The sequence below is a fragment of the Pezoporus flaviventris genome, unplaced genomic scaffold (genome assembly GCF_033815535.1).
Source record: "Pezoporus flaviventris isolate CSIRO_AGI_PZ_B2104156 unplaced genomic scaffold, CSIRO_AGI_Pfla_v1 ptg000037l, whole genome shotgun sequence".
NCBI classification, from domain to species: domain Eukaryota; kingdom Metazoa; phylum Chordata; class Aves; order Psittaciformes; family Psittacidae; genus Pezoporus; species Pezoporus flaviventris.
In genome coordinates, this window is record NW_026892585.1 from 2,160,981 (window position 1) to 2,180,553 (window position 19,573).

General features: G+C 44.3%; 1 protein-coding gene across 1 annotated transcript; it reads right to left on the bottom strand.

Annotated features, from left to right (window-relative positions):
- Positions 1-1,475: 1,475 nt before the first annotated feature.
- Positions 1,476-18,657, bottom strand: ENTPD3 (ectonucleoside triphosphate diphosphohydrolase 3). The gene is made up of 10 exons (XM_061464379.1): positions 18,550-18,657; positions 15,464-15,584; positions 11,213-11,330; positions 8,181-8,331; positions 7,279-7,438; positions 5,034-5,264; positions 4,323-4,589; positions 4,114-4,224; positions 3,488-3,625; positions 1,476-1,863 (listed from the first exon to the last, which is right to left on the bottom strand). The coding sequence occupies exons 2-10, from the start codon at positions 15,581-15,583 to the stop codon at positions 1,630-1,632; spliced, it is 1,530 nt and encodes a 509-aa protein (XP_061320363.1). The 5' UTR covers position 15,584; positions 18,550-18,657; the 3' UTR covers positions 1,476-1,629.
- Positions 18,658-19,573: the final 916 nt, after the last annotated feature.

Genomic DNA, 19,573 nt, shown 5'->3' on the forward strand with positions numbered 1-19,573 from the left:
AAACAATGCACAAAGGGAAGCAATGCTGAGAAGATGGAAAGAGAGGAATGTGAATTGACTGGCAGTGGCTATTTGGAGGACATCTGGGGATGGAGCTCCACGGAGGTATTGAATCTGGGCAAAAGGAGATGGTAGAAGGGGAGTAGGGAAGTGAAGCAGAGATGCTCTTTTCTCCTCTTGGAGGTCCTCAAAAGTACAACAGTCCCTTCTTCCTGCTAACTCCTTCAGCTGTATTACCCTTGCGGTTTCACAGATCATGTTATGGCAATATAAAGGGGAATTAACAGTGTACAAAGGGAAAAGAGGGCAGATGACATGGCAGGAGATTGTTTCAAGGGTTATTTCAGAACTCAGCTGAAGAACACCAAAAGACAAGCAGGTAAAAGGGGCATCAACCACGAAGAATGCCTTGAGCAGTGGGTAAAATTGTAGTCTTACGACTTAAGGGAATGAGAGGTTTGGTGAAGGATGCTGGGGCTTTCAGTCAGCTGAAAGGGAAGTCAGCTCTTCGGAGCACAAAGGCAGCAGCACTTCCCAAAAGCTCTGGAGTTGATGTGTTTGACAGGAGCATGTGTTAGGTAGATCCCAGTGCTGCTGAAGGCACACAGAGGCCAGGACAGGGGAAAGGCTTATCGAGGCACTACAACCCTGACTGCAGCTCCAGCAACACGTTCCTGAACCCACCTCAGAAAGGGTATTCTGCTGGCCTGCAGGGTGGCTCCTGTTCCTCTGAGCTCTGAATGGAGGGCTCAACACGTTAATGCTTCAGAAGGTGCCAGGCCTGAGAGTCTATCCAGACAGTTGAAATAACACATGCATGACAAGTCAGCGCTGACTGCAGCTGCCTGAGATCAACAGCTCAGTGTTTCAGGATGAGAACCTACCAGAAGTATTTCTGTAAGCGTTAGAGAAAAGGGCACTGGAAACCCCAGTGGCTTCTGGAGATAACCATGAGACATTTAAGTTTAGGTTCAGTTACCAAAGCATGAAAGCATTTTGTTCAACCTTCAAAACAAATCTTACGTACCATAAGCGGAGGCATGCCAAGATCTCCATGGTACAAAAGGATATAGCTTATGTTTGAGACAGGCTTGACGTTCCTGAGAGGTGTTGGCAGTTTATTACACCTTTATGCAGACCAGTTTGGAACAGCAATAGAAGAAACTACCCTAGCTGTTCCTTTCAGTTGCTGTCATTACCCAGTGCTTGTTCCAGTTTCAGAAATGAGATTACCTGGGAGCTTTCAGTGGCAGCACAGCACACCAGGACAGCTGCCATGTTTCACGGCATACTTAAACAGCCACCACTGTGGTCACATCTATCACCACTTATCAGCACAGATCGACATGAACAACAACAATAATACATACCTGTCAGGAAAAGGCTATTAATCCCTTATTAACAAACCTGCCCATTGTTTCTCTGCTACACGCTGGACGAGTGAGGTTTACAGAAACAAGTGTCAAGATAAAAGCACTCCAAGTCACCGTATCACAGACTCCTTAATGTCTCTCCTCATTTATGCTTCTGGTCCTGAAGTCTTTCTGCCTTTTGTCTTTATTTCACCCTCCATTTTTCAAGAATAAAGTCCTACTTCATAGCACTATAAAACTTTTCAGTAAGATTCGTTCATTCTGGAATAAATACATGTTCAACACGGCTGCCGTTCTTCCGATGACGTGATGCAATCCACAAGTACACAAGGAAGAGAAGACACAACAATGCTGTAGCTGTGAGGCAGACAAGGAGCCCAGCAAACAAAGCAGGTTTCAGAGGTAACTGGATCAGCTTGCCTTCTGCTGGGATCATGTTTGTGAGGGTTAACATGTAACCGAGTGACCACGCTATGCTGCTGTTGCCAACCTGAAATACAGACAGAATTCCCATTGGACAGTCAAAGAAAAGGGGTTCCAAACGCTCAACTGGTGGTGCTGACAACTGCCCTTTCAGTTACCAAGGAGAAAACCTGAGTGGAATATACAAAGATACAAAACCATCTTAAATTGCTCTTGTTTCTGTAGTTCCAGAGGATGCAGATAAAATTGGTCTCTGGGCTAAAGAAGTGAAACACAGGTACTAGATGGATAGGTACAAAGATGTGTGGTGTGTATGCAGGCAGCCAGATATGGGATATTCTGACCAAGAAACACACTTAAAAAAAGAAAGAATTTAAAAATAAAAAATAAAACCAGCATTACTGTGCTAATTCCTAGAATTCCATCAACAGCGTGATGAAGTTGAGAGAGAAACTTCAATAAATGATTTAATGTCTTTAATGAACACTTTTAAGCAGTCACCTACTGGTAGTAGGAGATCATAATGGCCTATAACATTTGGTCCTTTTTATAGTTGTGTATATCTTAACACCTTCTGTTTCACTGATAAAAAGAAAGCTACACCAACAGGAACTGGAATACAACCGGTGAGCAAAGAGGTAAGGGGAATCAAAGTGTTTTTTCTTTGCTGAAAGAGGGAAAAAATCTCTTATTATAAGGTTGATAACATTTGCAAATCATCTTGCCCTAGATCTTGCCCAGACATTTGCACTGGGTTAAGGTTCTTTTCATTCATTGTGTTCACTAATTAAAAAGGAATACAGCCCTAGCATAGGCAATAAACGTTCACCCTCCTCTCCTGGAGAAACTGTGTAAACCCATTGTTTTGCTACAGGCAAGTGCTGAAGCATTTCCAAACTGTATGGAGATGAAGAGACAGTCTGGGACAAGGGTTTAAAATAGGGCTCTGTACAGTCACAGAGAGGACTGTGGGGACCACACTTCTTGGTGTGACAGCCGAGCTTCACTAGTACCCATGCCTTCCAATTTGAAAGCAAGGATTTCTTAGCAGTATCTTTAGAATGGAGAGATATATATACACACAAGTTCATCACAAGTACTCTGGTTTTTAGGAGGAAAACTGAGGTCAGGGAAGACAGAAACACAGCTATGACAGAAATGTTATAAGCCTTCTCTCTCTCTGCCAGCTGAAAGCCAGTACCCCGTCAATACACATTCTTATTGCAGGGAACCAGATTACAGCACAGATGGATATCCCAGCTGAGGATGAAAACTGCCCGAGTTCCATCATCATCACTCACTGATCACAAACCAGCTCTGCTGGTTCCCCCAAAGCTCTGCCAGCAGACAAAAGCAGGAGTTGCCTGTCCAACCCAGCAGTGGACCTAGACTGGTGAGGTGTTTTGAGCTGCTGCTTTCACCAACTGGGACAAGGTTTAACACACAATTATTTGATCCTTTCTTAAAGCTCTTACAAAAAATCTAGGCAGCATCTCAGTGTAATGCTGCAGCCCCTAGAACCAGGCTGAAATTGCTACTGGGGCTTGAGAAGCAGCTTTGCCTTGTGCCAAAGATTTGACAATCATTTACAAAGGCTGTTTTCGACTGTTAGGTTTTTGTCAGCTGCTGCATCTTCTCTCCTAAACTTCTTTGGATTAAAGGAACAGTAAGAGGAGATCATTATTACTCACCTCCTTTTGAAAACGTATCCGTGGCCAAGTTTCTGCATCAAAGTTGTAACCATGTATAAGCAAGTAATAAATGAAATTGGCTGAAAAACAGTAGGATCTAGCATATATTTCTTCAAATTTAGGCAGCATAAACTGGAGCTGAAAGCAAAAGCTTTGTTACAAACACGTAATTTACACAAAACGCTTCAGGCTTTATAACTAGAGAATAGTTTGGGTTCTAATTAGAATTTATTTGCATTTTTCAAGAACTCCAAGTTGTGGACAATAAGATACAAAGATTTAAAGAAAGAAATACCCTGACAGTGACATAGTTTACGTGGTAAACAATGAAACTACATCTAAGATTATACTTAAAAGATGGAGGATGTTCTGGTTTCTATGTTTTCCATGTTGTCTTTACAGCATGGCTAAAGCTCTGAAACAGATTTTGAAACTTAGTCCAAGTTTTAAGCATGCAACAAATACTACATGGTTTGAAGCACATTGGGAAAACAAACGTTGAGGTTAAACCAGACCTCCTGAAAAGTCCCGAATGCTTGTTCAGTCCCTGTTCTTTTTATATCTCCCTTTTACAGATACAAAAGGGAAACCGAAACCAACCCAAAAAACCCAGCCAATCCACTCACCTGTGCCCAGCTCTGGGAACAGAAAAACCACATACTTGAATTGAAGTCAGCCAGGGAAAAGTGCCCAGACAAATTCAAAGCATCAATTGTATAGTAGAACCCTGAGAAAGCCTATAGAAAAGGAGTAGATGGTAGGCCTGTTATTTTCATAGCTATAGAAATCAAAAGCTAGCAAGCTCAAAAGAGAAAAGCTGAGTTTGCAAACCTACCACAAAATTCCCTTTAACTTTTGGCCGATGTATTCCATGAAAAGGACAGTCTTCTCCATCTCTGCAAGCGTTGAACAATGAAGAAACCATCTCCTGGCACAGACCTGGATCCCCTGTTCCATGGAAGCGCACAAGCTCGCTTGGGTGGTAATTTGCTGGTCTCAGGGACTGTGTGCAAAGGCTGCCAGAGAGGTGCTTCATGGTGAATGCAGCAGTGTAATTGTGAGGGTAACATGGATTATCCACGTTGGAACTGGTGTTCGATTTCTGGGAAAGAACAAACCAAACCCAGTAAAGGCTATTAAAATGCAAGAAAGACCGTAACTATGGGAATCTTTTTAAACCACACATGCATGTAGTTTTGTTCTCTCCCCTGTCACGACCGATATCAGTACAACATTGCTGATCATTGTCATTCATAGAAACTCCTTCCTCAAGAAAGCATTGGCAAGACCAGCAAAACACTTACAGGACCAGTTGGGCCTTTTTATGTCAAATGGTAGAAAACCCTTACCAATTTTTAACAGATACAAGGATCTTTGTATGAAACCCAAGTGTGTTGGTCCGTAACTAAACACAACAGAGCTCTTACTGGGGTCTCCAGAGGGAAGTTTGGAGACTTCCAAACTCCAAAGCTCCACACAAGCTGAAGAACCTCAGACAATTACTGAACACCGGGAAGAGCAACATAGCAAAGGGGCTTAAACAGACCTGGAGCAGCAATGCTAAAAGCCTTTTCTCAGCTTCATCTCTCCCGTAGCACTGGAAGCTGTGTGTGTAGACATTGTAGTTGTAACCATACAACTTCACTTGTAAGGTGCTGTTGAAGTTCTCCTGAGAGTCCTCTGGGATAAATGAAATTTGAGTGGAAGCTCCTCCAAGGTCCAGTGCACCCATTGTCTCTTTTCTGTAAGGATGAACCCATGTCCTCCAAAGGTTTCTCTACATGTATAAGTAAAAGGACTGATTAGAGATACCATCTGCTTGTTCTCCCTTTTGTTCAAGCTTTCCTACTCTTAACCTTTGGAGATTTCCCTGCCTCTTTGGCCTGTACCCTTTCAGAAAAATCAGCTCTTGGGCAAACATGCAGATGTTTGTCATGGAAGAGGGATGGATTTTCACAGAATGAAGTGATCTTGAGAGATGGACAAAGGAATGCAGTTTAGCATTCAACTCAGAGGGCAGCACAGCAATCAAAGCATAGGACTAGCCAGGCCAGTGTCCATACTAGAATGCAGGGAATTGTATTACGTACCCATGAGAACATGAACAAATGTGGATGTAAATAGTATGAAGATTTGCTTGTTTCAAGACAAGAATGATTATTAAAGGAATATTAAGAGGTCACACAGGAAAACAGTGAAAATAGAATGAAAACCACAGAAAAACAAAAGCTACATTGAAGTCAAAAGAACAAAACCCCCTGCTCTGCACTTTTCCTTCCCTGAAACTGCAGTGGCAATAAATCTGATCCATTCCGCTGGCATTTTCCTAGTACTCAAACATTGCCCAAATTCTGTATTTGGTCTACACAAAATATAGATTCTGTAAGATCATCTACCTCGATATTTACTGTAGTATTACCTACTGAGCAGGATGATGTGAATGTATACGAAGGAAGGGAAAAGAAGCTCCCAAGGTTAGCAAATACACTCACAAGGTTTTAGAGTGCAAGATTCCCATTAACAGCCCCTACCAGAATTTGACTCGGGCCACTGTCACAGGAATGGTGGCCATTTCTCTCCCCTACTAGTGATATTCCACAAGCAGGTCTTGAAACAACTCTCTATACTAAACTGGCTTCACCCCATCTTGCAGTCCTTCAGTATATCAAATATGGCAGATTCATAAGGAATAATTTGTTATTTGCATTATTAAAGTCCATGTGGTAGAAGACTGACACCACCCTGAAGTTTATCATATCACCTGTGTTGCATGAAATACACAACAGCAAGAAAAACTCTTCCAGAGCGTGCCATTTCTCTGCAAGAGTCAGCAACACACTCACCATGAGCTATCACTTAAGATTACTAATGGCAAATTCCTCCTCATTGATTGTCATGATCTAAAAGGTGCCATTCAACCAGGACAGCAAACAATACTCAGGGGTTTGGTTGGAATTTCTTTCAACCTAGCAAGACTATCTAAGTGCAGTTAACTGCTGCCATGAGTGCAGTTGCTCATCATCTTGGTAAAGCTTTTACTGGGAATAAACTATACTGAATATATATATATATATATATATAAAGGGATCTTCCAATATACTTGACTACCTCTCTGCCGTGAGGCTCCTGCATGACCCTATTCTGAGGTCAAAGACAGCACAAGTATCTTTATGTTGGTATCACTTTGTCTGCACAAGACAGTATCACAGCCCACTGCTCATAGCCTGCAGCTTTCCAGCAGTATTGGGATGAATGGTGTAGGAGTGATCTCTGTCTCAGCTGAAGCACATTTGGCCACATCACCTCCAACACCTTCACTGCTTCAGTCTTGTCTGCTAAGACAAGTGAGCCAACACTGCCAGGAGCCCCCTAAGCTGTGCAGATCCTTCACCAGCAGAGCTGCAGGGGCAGCACTCAACTGAGGAATTCACCAAGAAGCAGAAGACATCTCTAGTTGGCACCACTGTCAAGACAATCAAGACCTGTCACACCTAGCACATCAATGCATTTAAAAGCAGTGCAACTTCTATTTCTAGGAAGGGCATCCGGTGTCATTTAGGGAAGAGCCCTGTTTTGTGGATCAACAATTTTACCTTTGCCACATCACATTCCTGTAACGTATTGTTCTTTATGTTTAGTTTTCCTACTACTACCACATAAAAAGACCCTGTTATATATTTCAGTGCGAAACGGAATCTATAGCTATGACATTTAACAGGCATGTCCTCTCAGACTTCTCGTTTATAAGAGAGAAACGGTGAAAGAAAAGCATGCAGGTTTTTTCCACACACCTCTAAGAAATTGCCCATTATATAGTTGGCTGTTATCCATCCATACAGCCCTTCCTCTGGCCCCGTTATGATTTGCGCACCCCTAAAGTCAAAAGGCTGTGCTCTGAAGTAGCTTTGAATGCTCGCAAGGACTTCATTGGCTGCCGTTTCATTTTGCAACCTAAGCAATTCACAAAATATAAGACACTGAGCATCTGGAAAGGCAATTTCATGTTTATTGTTCACTGACTGGCAATTCAAGAGAATTCCTACAATCACCTAATGAAAAATAGAGGTTGTTTCCCCGAAGGGAAGTTCATGACAGGGAACAGCCACGTTATCCAACAGCATTTCAGCAAGCAACTCCCCCACTACGTATAAACTTCATTCTTTAGCCTACAAGCTCATGGGTATTTTGTTTCTTATATACATATACACACACACACACACACACTTTCTTTCTTAGTGAACTGAATGCTTGCATGACAACTGCTGGTCAGAACAGTCCTGGAGCCTTTCTCCCCACTCCGTTCAGCCACAGAACTACTATAAAGAGCCAGTTTATGCCAGGGCTAAAGCCACATTAGCAGTCAGAAAACTGTGGTGCCCAGCTTTAATCTGCCTTTGCTGCCCACAGATACACACGAACATTACCTGTTTGTGTAACACTGAATTTCAAGACAGGTATGGAAGAGAAAATTAAGCTCCTGCCTTCTCCAGAATAAAGCAAGATTTGTTTTCAGCACAGCACCACAGAGGATTTTCATACAGCCCCGCTTTCCCTATCAGAAAAGTTAATTAAATTAAACTGGCTGGGCTCCATTTCCTTCAGGGATGGCCAATTTCCAGCGGATAAAAATGCATTCAGAACATTTTGCTGCTCTGCTATAATGCACACAGAGGAGCTCAAGTTTCTGCCATACCTCAGTAACCTCATGCCAGCTGTAGCCCCCAGATAAACAGAAGTGTTCTTATGCAGATGAACTGGTATTCTCTCCTTGACTTTATTCAGGCAGTCATCAAAAGGTTTGGCAAGAGCTCCAAGGTTCCTCTCATAGCTGGATATACCAGGGCCTAAAAGAGAACAAGTAGATTGATTTCATTCTGCTTTGCCAACTACAAATTAGCCCGATTAGCAAGCAGGTGTTAAGAGAAAGAGATTTCCCCCATCCCTCCTGTAATTGCAAACGAGGAGAGGATGCTTGAAAACTGGGAGTGCTTAAAGAATAATCAATGTAGTGACTGTCTCAGCTGTGGCAGACAAATACTTGCAAACTGCTCGCCTGTATTTCAGCGTGTATACATATACACCTATATACCATGCCTAGAGGAAGATATACAGTATAAAACTGGGACAACACAGTGACAGCAGTGCTATATTTATGAGGGAAACAGGCTTATTCATGGCAGATGCTGTAGGCAACAGCATGTCTTATGGATGTAAAATTTCTCTGATCTGAAGTACAGAAAACCCCTCCTTCCGCAAGCTAAACCAAAGGTTTCCTCATCTGCTTTGCCACAGCTGTTTTGGACACCGTGGCACCTCTGCAGCTCACTGCTCTCAGCCGAGAGCCAAATAAAGCAGCTTCTGCAAAGAACTGCTGGTGAAATTTCAACATGCACAAGCAGCTCTTGAAGTCCTAAGAGGTCCAAGTCTAAGCTGGTGCAAGAGCTAATCGGCACCTCACAGGTTCCCAAAGCCTTTGACTAATGGGAATGAAAGCTACACAGGGAGGAACAGGTAAGTTGCACAGGGAGAAATCCAGGCATTGCCATGAAGCCACTGCCCCACAGACAGCAACTCTGCCAAAACTCCCTCTAGTTCGCTTGTAACAGCAGTGTCTCCCACAGCTTGATCCCAAGCTAAGCAAAAGGTGGCTCTTACGGAGTTAAAATGAGAAACCATTTATGTCCAGCCACATTGCACTGAAAAAAGAACAAACCACAAAGATACGTAAGACTTTAGAGACTCCCCGCTCTACCACTCCGTTTTTCACAGTATGAACTGTGTTAGCATTAGATGGTTTGGCATAAGACCTTCTAAAAGTCTTAAGTCTAGCACAGGCAGGGCTGAAGCTGGAGGCAAAGCTGTTACTGGAGATAAACAGAGCACCAGCTACCATTTTACATCCTGCCATTGCCTCACAGTCCCTTGGTGGCAGCAACCTCCATCTGCCAGTGTTCAGACAAAGCAGGTTACAGACAGTGACCATTCTGTTTTGGACAACTGCTTTGTTGATGCTTACACCCTAACCAGGACAGATGAACTGCGCTGTGTAGAAAGGGTTTGGGGGCTGGCTCCTACACACAGGGCAGAGGTATCTAATAAAGGTAGATATGAAATCATAAAACCACCATGGAGCTAACAGAGTAGTTGACCATTTGACTTTCAAGTTCAGTAGGTATGTGAAAGTCTGCCTCTCAGTATGCCCAGAAACACCCCCAATTTAAGTGCTTAAGGCTATGATTGGAAGGTTAGATGGGTGACATGGTCTAGTGTGAGGCATCCCTGCCCTTGGCAGGGGATTGAAACTGGATGATCTTAAGGTCCTTTCCAACCCAAACCATTCAATGGGGACCTCTCCTTTGAGCCCTCTGTCTCCTTCAGTGCAGTTACCCAAGACTTGAGCAGTGAACCCTGGATATTTTGTATGCTGGAGGATGAGAGCTCTGGTTGATCATTGTTAAGGCTCCTCTGGACCTGAACAGTTCACAGCAATTTGGATTCATCCATTTTGCAATTCTTTTCATATTCAGCTGGAATTAAACCAAAACCTAATCCTATTAAAACAAGTGCTCAGAGTACTCCTCTGTCACCTCTCCAGAAGAATAATGCAGTTTCTCTGCGAGTTCTTCTCACACCATAATTCTTAAAGGCAATATTCTACCTTGACTCTAATGAGCGAAGGCATGAGCTAGCAAATTGTTCCCCCACCTCAGCAGGCTGGCCACCATTCCTGCAGCCCGTGAAGACACAGCATCAGGCACATGACAGTGCATTACTTCTGTGCACATTACACTTGCTTTCCTTGTCCCAGAATGGCTAAGAATGCCCACATGTGTTTAATGCTGAAGATAGAAATGCTGGTGCTGTTAGGAAACTATTGCCTTATCTCTTAGTTACTCACGGACCAATATGACTGCATCGCCAGCATCTATTTGCAGACACAAAGGGGGATGTAGGACTGAGAGAGAAGGAAAGGGAAAAATTGTTGTTGAACACCACAGTTATTATGTGCAACAAAACCTGCACCAAGACTTCCTGAGTTGCCCCACCTTCTCCTCTTAGCTCACTGGCAAACCCAAACCAGTGCACTAAACAAAGCAGTAGTACCTTAGAGAATACACTGAAGTTCATTAGGCTCAGGGTAGCAGAATTTGTGAAGCCTGGCTTCCTGCAGAAATCCCTTATGGATTCGCTTAATAATATGGATTGCTCTTCCCTGCACGGCCACCTGTCTTCATAAAATGCATGGGATTTTGGTATCTTTGAAAGCTTACTCAGATATCACCGAGATTGATACCTTAAGGAAGCAATTACAGAACAATTCCAGATGACCTGCATCACCTTGTTTCTCTAGGAAACCCGACTCAAACATCAGAGACAGGGTTTTAAACACCACTCCATCAAAATTAACAGCTAACATCTAAGGAGGGCAGGTCCCCATTCTTCTCAATGGGTTTTTCTTCCAAGCTATTTTTTAAATATATTTTATATGTTCCTTTTAAAAGAAATTATTTCTAAATCAGTAAGTCATGTTGAGCTACAGCTTCCCGTCTCCACTGCGGATTAGAGCACGCTGCTGTATCAGTAGGAGAATGACTGATGCTGACAGATATAGACATAGCCTGAACAGTTCTTGCTCCCCAGCAATGAAAAGGGGACACAGTGTAAAAAAGGCAGTATAAGATTCCAGATAACGTCTTCTTAGAGGCTAACTCCATCGGAGCTCACCTTTCACATTGCACTTGAAGGTTTGGCTTACTACGCCCGTGTCATTTTCTTTTTCTGCTGGCCATTCGTAGACGTAGACGGTAGTCCGAGAGGATCCAGCATCAAGGACTATTCCATACTGGGGATTAAGAAAAGACTACATTAGATCAAGAAACAGACAGTGGCAGCTTAACAGCCCATATGCAGCTGTTCTTCTTTGCACCATCAAACACTGTAGCATATGCATGCACAGTATAGTTATAATAGAGATTATGTCTAGTGTTGGGCACTTAGGCATGAATCCAACAGCTGAGCACAGAATGAATCTGGCTGCAAAACAAAGAACATTCCACGTATCTACAGCAATGAATCCAGTGGGGATGGAGAATGCCCATCTCCTTTCAGCATGAGGTTCAAAATCCATGCTAACACCTACGTAACACTGTGTCAGGATCTGATTTTACAGCAAGATCATTTGCTATTAGCTATACTTCCTGGACACTGAAGGGTTTGATACCTAAGCACAGGCTGTAGATTCAAGGATGCACAAGGGATCCATAAAGCCACAAGCAAAGAGGTAAAGTACATAGCAGTCCACAGTGAGAATGATGCAATGAGTCTGGTTCTTTTCCGATTGCCCCATAAGCCTCTCCCTATGAGTGCTTGAGGCAGGCCACCTAAGAGTTTGCCACTGAAAACAGGCTGTGCCAGTGTGAGAAAACAAAGAGGGAATCAAGATTACCCCAGCTTTATTTATGAGCTAAATGACAAATACTTCAGTGACTTGCCCCAGGTCACTTGGACTCCCTGTGGGATTAAAGCACAGGTTTCTCCGTCCCATTCCACTGCTACCCAGATGGGTCTTTCCCCCTTTCCCATCTTTTATGGCAGTAGAAAACTGTAGCAACTGAGAAGGCAAACTGCATGACGGGAAGAAAACTGGGATTTTGCTTATCCTCTTTGTGATCCCTGAAAGCACGTTTAGCTGCCTGCCTCTTCCAAAGCCATCTCATTGGTAGGAATCTCACGCTGTAGAGTTCATTTCTCTGTTAACATCCTTTCCTTTCCAAACCACAGCTGCCTCAGAGCCTGGCAACACTGGAAAATGAGAGCTTCCATCTGGCTGCAAAGGACAAGCCTCTGCAGCAAGCCAATACATTTCAACCCACTGCCTCCCTAGGGAGCCTCAAGTCTGATGGAGAAGGATCACTGCTTCAGGTGGTAAACCATTCAGCTTCCACACCCCATTAATCCCCAGCTTCCACTGCAATCCTACAAACTCCTGAACCCCAAAGAAATACCAGCACTTCCAGTCTGGTCTGTTGCCCAGAGGACTGTTAGATAGTGAGAATTGCATTTATATTTATCCAGATGATGTTTACCCTGATCAACCAAAAGGTGGAAGGCTCCACAGCTACCAGCAAGCCACTCCACCATCAGGCTCTGTTCAAGGAACTGCTTTAGCAAAGATACTGCGAGTGTATTCCCGCTCCTTGAAAGAGAGAGAGGCACTGTGGAGATGCATAATACAGTAATGGTCAATTTGCTCAAGGGCTATTAATTTAATCCAGTCTCACGCAGCTCAAAGTGCCAACCATAAGCTTTTAGCTTAGCTACTTTAAGAGCTAACTACCATGGCCAAGTAGAGCTGGAAGATAATGGAAGTATTTTTACCTCGGCTAGCTGTGGGGCTTTTTGACCTGCATCCATCCTCCCCTGTATTTCCAAGCCTCCTTCCTGAAAGTTACAGATTTCCGTGCCAAACAGTAATGCTGCACTTATCTGAACCAAGGTGTTCATTATTTTCTTCCTTCTCCGCCTCTTCTGCCCGAGTCCTTTTAAAGGGATGCTCGTTTCTGAGGAGGGCTCCTGAGCCCATTGCAGGGTGACTCGTGACTGGACTTGGGCAAGTTCACCCTGTGTGAACCGGTCCATGCAGCATCATGAAGCAGTGATCACTGAGAAGTGTGTCAGATACCAGGACTAAGATTAATCTCTAATTAAACAGAAATGACAGAGGATGCAGCATTTTAAGGGGGTGAGAGAATTCCTAAAGCTGGCACAGTTATGATGCCATACCTGCCATCTGATCACTTTGGAAAACTATCATGAGAAGCTAAGAAGCTAAACCAGGAGGATGAAGGCTACAAAAGTGCATCCATGCTGGAAGCACACTTCAGTTCAGCTACATAGGCTTGAACTACTTTTAATCAATTAGATGATCCACAAACAAGGCCAAAACACTTCCGAAGAGCCAAAAGAGACATGCAAAATGTAGGTGTAGAGACCGAAAATTTAGGTGTAGAGACCAAAATTTAGGTGTAGCACCTGGAGGGGTAAATTAAAGAAACACAATAATGAAGGGAGGGTTTTTTTCTCCTTAGGGCTCACAAAACATCATTAGACAGTGCAAGATGTTTTGACTGGTACAAAGGCTCATTACATTCGGAGCTGGCATCATCTACAGTTCCTGCCTTCTTCACAAGCTACGTCAGTAAGGATGTCTGTGCTCTCTTCATCAGTCTTCTGACTTCCGCTAAGTCGTGAGCTCTTTCAGTGCCTCAGCCTCATGCACATGGCCATACCCTTCCTTCACAAATCCCTGGCTCAATCTTCAGATAACCTAAGGAACCAAACCATTTAAGTCTGCAACAATGCTTTAAAACATAGAACAACAGATAATTTCTCTCTTGATCCACAAAGGAATGAACCTGGACACTCTCAATGTGCATCCTGGGAAGGAACTATTATAACACAAACTCTAGTTATCATTCAGTAGCTGTTTGGTTTCATGGAGAAGAGCCAGAAGAACAAGGCCATTTGCAAAGGGTAAGTCTGTTTTCATCATGTTATTGTCACATGTATTTAATTTAAATCAATCACCAACATCAGGACAGTGCCCCTTCCAGGCTCCATCTGGTCAACTATTGATAATGCCAGTGTGAAACCTTCCAAAGTCCTCCTTTTGTGAGTGTTAATCATTTACCGGGGACCACTGAGCGTCTCGGCACACACAGGATCCTCTGTGTCAGCTGGGATTTCCTGCATTGGCAGGCAGAAAACTGGTTTTCCTTCAGAACCAGCCATGAAGCTGTTGAGATTGAGAAAGCAATCCTCCCCACCTAAACCAAATGGTCAAGCTGTTTAAATGTCCAATGGTTGCTTAAAGGGGACAACTTCATCATTCTGAATGTGAAACTGAATTGATGACAACCACAAGCAATGCGTAGGCTGTCTTTTAGATAGTGGCTTCAGCCTACAGGTCAATCCAGTCTTGCCCTGCATGAAAAATGGCAGGATGTAAGGCTGAGATTCAGGGCATAAAAGGGAGTAAACTTGAGGCACTGTGTCCCCATGCAAGATCCCAGCGTGCACACCCTGCCACACCACAAACACATAAAACTGGTATTGGAATACAGTTTTATCCCATTGTATGATTCATACACACCACCAAACAATTCAGGCAAAGCCAAAGGTGTTTGTAACTTCATGAAGTGTAATAAGACATTAGCCTATCGGTATGTGAACTATCCAGTTAAGTGCTTTCGCAGAGGGAAAAGTAGAAAGGACTTCAGAGAAGGACCTGACGAGGTTTATATCCTTGTAGCTATCATTGGCAGAACTCAAACTGCCAGACTGCACAGCTTCCCTAGAAGGCTCATTTCTACACCCGTGTCCCCAGTTGCATTCATCTCTCACTGAAGAATCAGCACACATACAGCACAAGACAACGCCTGAATTCCAGAGGACATCACTTTATCTCTTCCAGTTTGCTCTGCCCCTCCTTGTGAAGCTGCTTCGCTTCTGTTACTATCTGACAAGACTCAACACGTGCTAAATCATAAAGCACACACTTAGAGCCCAAATGCTTTTGACACACAGCAGCAGCGTGCAAAGATTTCAGCATAAACTTCCTGGCTGTGCTTGGGAGGGGGGCAGAAATTAAACTTTAAAGTTCAAAATTATTATAGTATTACTTCAAATCTGGCAAAACGAGAAAAGCAGTGGCAGATTCTCATTTGGCCTTTCAGTCTTGGAGAAGACGTTATGTGATAGGCATCACAGGCAATCAGGGAATGCTTTTCCTGTTTTGCCACTGACTCTGTGATCTTAAGCAATTCTCTTTCTCTCTCAGCTTCAGTTTTCCCAATGGGATTAAGCATTAATTTATGTCTCATTTGACTCACCCCGTAAGAAACTAGTTTAGAAAGGGACATTATTAAATATCAGTTCAAAACATTGTTCTCCTTCCTCAGGTATTCCAAGACTTACCTTAAGCCCTGGGGAGAGGATCTGTTGCTGATTTATCTGAATCACTGCAATAGCAATGACAAGAATAATGCTTAGAAGAAGGAATGCTTGAGCAACAACACTTGGCGTTCTGGTGAGCATCCTGAAACAATACAAAGAAAAGCACTTAAGGAATGTGAAAGAACTCGGTGATTCTGTCTCAAGGCCTGAACTGAACTGAATCAGTTGAGGCTCCTCCTAAAACCTCATTTCATCAACTAGCTCGTACTGCATGAGAGCTCTGTGTTCTCCTCAAGAACTGCCGGGCGGTTTGCTACCACTGACTTTTCATTGCTGAGCAGGGAGGTGTCTATATTGTCATGCTAATGATGCCAGATTTCACCCTCAGGTCCCAGTCTGCTCCTTTCCCACAGTGCCTACCTGTAGGTGCACGCTCACCAGCTCCCACTGCCCCAGGAAATGAGAGCAATGGGCATGTTGGGGCTAGTGCACACTCAGCAATCCCACGTATCCCTACAACACAGACACAACCAGAGCCATGCAGGCACAATGCTGGTGGCTGCTGAGCACAGCTGGATGCTTCTGCCAGAGATGTAAGGCAGATACAGCCTGCTTCAGCGAGAAACAATGGTTATAAGAACATTAAGGCAGGCATCTTTCTTCTATCTGCTGATGTGTTCGTGAAGGGTGCTTGCGTACATGTGGGTGTGCATATTAACACAGAGCCTATTACGATCACTCTTCACTACACATAAAATAAACAGTTTAACTTGTGATGAGAAGTCCCTAAATCTAAACAAATCTAACACGTAGTTATGTCAGACAAACCCAGAGGTAACACGGAACACGCACACTCACGGTAAGGCTGTCTTCCTCCAGAAAGGTTTTCTAGGATTCAAATGTGGTTTAGGTTTACTGTCGTTTCCATTCATCCTTTATTTCTCCATGCCCTGGCCACACAGCTCTTCACACCAAAAGGCCTTTCAGTACCTCAGAGTGCTGACTATTCCCACATCAGAAATCCTTATGCCCCACAGGGGTTGAGGAGGAAAGGGGTGGCTGATGGCAAACAGCAAGCTTAGGAGTGTCAGAGGAACACAAGAATGAGCACTTCCCTGCCCTTCTTGTTTTCAGAAACCACTTATTTTGGCACAGAAATAACAATGTGTGATCTATCCTAACCCCCATCTCTTAATTCTTCCATACCAACAGTGGAGCATACCAGTGGCTGTCAAGGGCTGCCCTGCTGTTCAGCAATTGCCAAGGCAAATCTGTGCTGAGGACAGGAGCTAAGAGGTGGTCTGCAGTCCACCCACACTGGGTCAGCCCTGTGGTCTCCTTAGCTCCAACCAGAGACAGAGAGCTGAGGGACAAGGCAGAACGTTTCCTCACACAGTTTCCATGTTCTAAACCCCATGGGTTCTTCAGCCTGAGTACCCATGGTCCAACACCTGTGTCCACGTTCAAAAGAGAAGCAAGGCATTCGTTTGGTTTGGGGACTGGCTTCACTCTGAGCTTTGCCCACTGCTTCTGCTTTCCTTCTTTGTCTTCTGATTTCTGTTGTGAAATCTAACCCAGACCGCCTTTTGGAAACGGTCACATTTCACTTCCAGCACGTCAGGCTTTTACACTCATTGGCCCCTTTTTCTAAATCCATATGGGATCCCCATTTACTGCCAATCTACTTTTCCAGTACTCTCTTTTCTTGGCTTGAGAACAACTTTATCAATCACCAGCCAGTTTAAAATTGCCAGCCACACTGGTGATTTATTTACTGCCATCCCTTGCTTTCCTATCCCGAGGCAATCAAGCATCATGTACACCATGAATAAATGACAGTGAAACCTTATTTTTACCACCAGAAAATACGTTGACTCCTAAGAAGAATTCTCACTGTAACCTGCAGATGATGTCAGGGATACCCATTAGAAGCATTGATACACATCGATTCCTTTTTTAGAAGAGGCAGCAGGTTTTAACTGTACATTTATCAATAACCACCTGGGTAAAATACTTGTCTTTAGGGAGAGAAAAATTCTTTAGCTTTCAACTATGCATGGAGTTATCTGTAATTGCAAAGTGACTAAAAGAGAACTATCTGCTCACAACTTAACATACACCAGCCACTCCTGCATCAAAGCACTGATGTTCAGTGCTGGAGACATTAAGTCATTATCCAAAAAGCCCCACTTAGAGCAAATGACTCTTTGAAAAACCAAAGCATTGCTAAAGAGCAAAGCAGTAACCACTGTTATAACAGTAACACTTACGCACACCCATGATGACTGCTGCAATATTTTCTGCTGCACTGGTTTGTAAAGGGGAAATGGAAACCTCATTGTGTTGGATTTCTCACGTGCTTCCCTGGTGCTGGGATTTGTCTTCACTAGGGATGACTTCTCTTTGCAAAAATCAGTTTTGACAGGGAGCATCTCTTAAGACATTCATCATGTAATCAGGACAGGTTCATCAGAGAATTATCTCTATATCCTGATTTGCACAACAGCCTCTGTGTCAGAAGGACGCCTCCTACAGCTGATATCTTCACTACGTGAATTGTGCAAGACCCTGCAAGACTTCACACAACTGGATCAAAAGCACAGGCTTGTATTTACTTTTAGCCACACTTATCTGAATCTCACACACATACCGGGCAATACAGTCACACTTGCCCATTCACTGTGATCTGTAGAGATACCGGGGAGCTTATGCGCTCCAGTTCAAGCACAACTGCAGTGTTAACTAACTTGCTAACATTGCACACTTGCAAATTAAAGTTCCATGTAAGACTTCTACGAAGGATTAAAAAGCAGCTGCATTCCATTATTAAAACATTATCAGCCTGAAGCAAGAAATAGCATTAATATGCATTTCCCACACCCAATGAAGCACACTGGTTCACACAGCAACATCCTGGAAGGATCACTTTCTATGCCTTATTTCAAGCAAAAGGCAGTCCTGCCTGCAAAGGAAAATGGACTAAACTTCTTCAAGCCATCAATGTTTTGAGTTTAACTAGGTTAAATACACATCTCTATAAATGACAGTGCATATTAGACATGGAAATTCCTTTTCCCAAGTTATTTGGATTTGATTTAGGTACTGACCTCTTTGTTCATAGGGTGGGTAGGCAAGCGGCGTAAGGATGTCCCTCTTTCTTCACGCTGTAACCAGAGAGATGCAAACACATCAGCGTTTATTTTAGACGTGGTTTACAGGTCACCGATTTTCAAGCGCTGAAAAGGAAAAGAAACAAAACACCAGCCCCCAACACCCGAAGCATTTTTCAATCCGCAGTGAAAACCCGTGAGGAGGCTTCACAGGCTGGAGAAATCAAGTCAAAACAAGCACATGGAACCCAAATCAGCATCCGCGCCTCAGAGCTTTCCTAAGCTTCACACAACGACCGTGATTTGCGAGAAAGCACAAAGTTCTCACCCCACACAAGGAAAATCGCGGAGACGACAGCCACAGACACACGTTCACAGACATACACATGTACATGCACATACCCCGCCGCCGCCCGCCCCACCAAGGGGCTCTCCCCTCACCTCGGCTCCCCTCCGGCCGGCTCCCTCGCCGGGGATGCCCCACACCGCTTCCCAACCCACCTCCGTCCCGGGTGGAAGAGAAAAGGCAGAGGGGCTGCAGCCTCGGAGTGGGGATGTGCGAGCGCCTCTGGCCGCGGATGGGGTTGTGAGGAATCACCCGGTGGTTAAACGCCCTCCGCTCACGTTATTCCCAAAGAGCTTTAAAGAACCCCCCCCAGACTTGCCGGTAAAAGGCCCGGTGAAGTAGTTCCAGTGGAGGAAGGAGACTGACAGCGAGTGGGTGCATCTGTGGCGCTACCGCAGCCGGCAGAGATGAGAGGGGTGCGGATGAGGCTGTGCCCTGCCGGAGGTCCCCGGGCGCGATGCCTCCTTGCAGCCCGGCTCAGGCACTGTCGGACAGGCTCCAGCGGCGGGGCAGGTCGCGCTGGGACCGAGCAGCACCCGCCTGCACGCAGAGCCGCAGCGCGGCCGTGTCTCCCTCCTCTCCCCCTCCACCAGCCGCTCGCCTCTTTCCAGAAGCGCTGATGCGGTTTTTGTGCGCGCACAGCCCGATGCTGCCGGCCGCCCCTACATCATATTC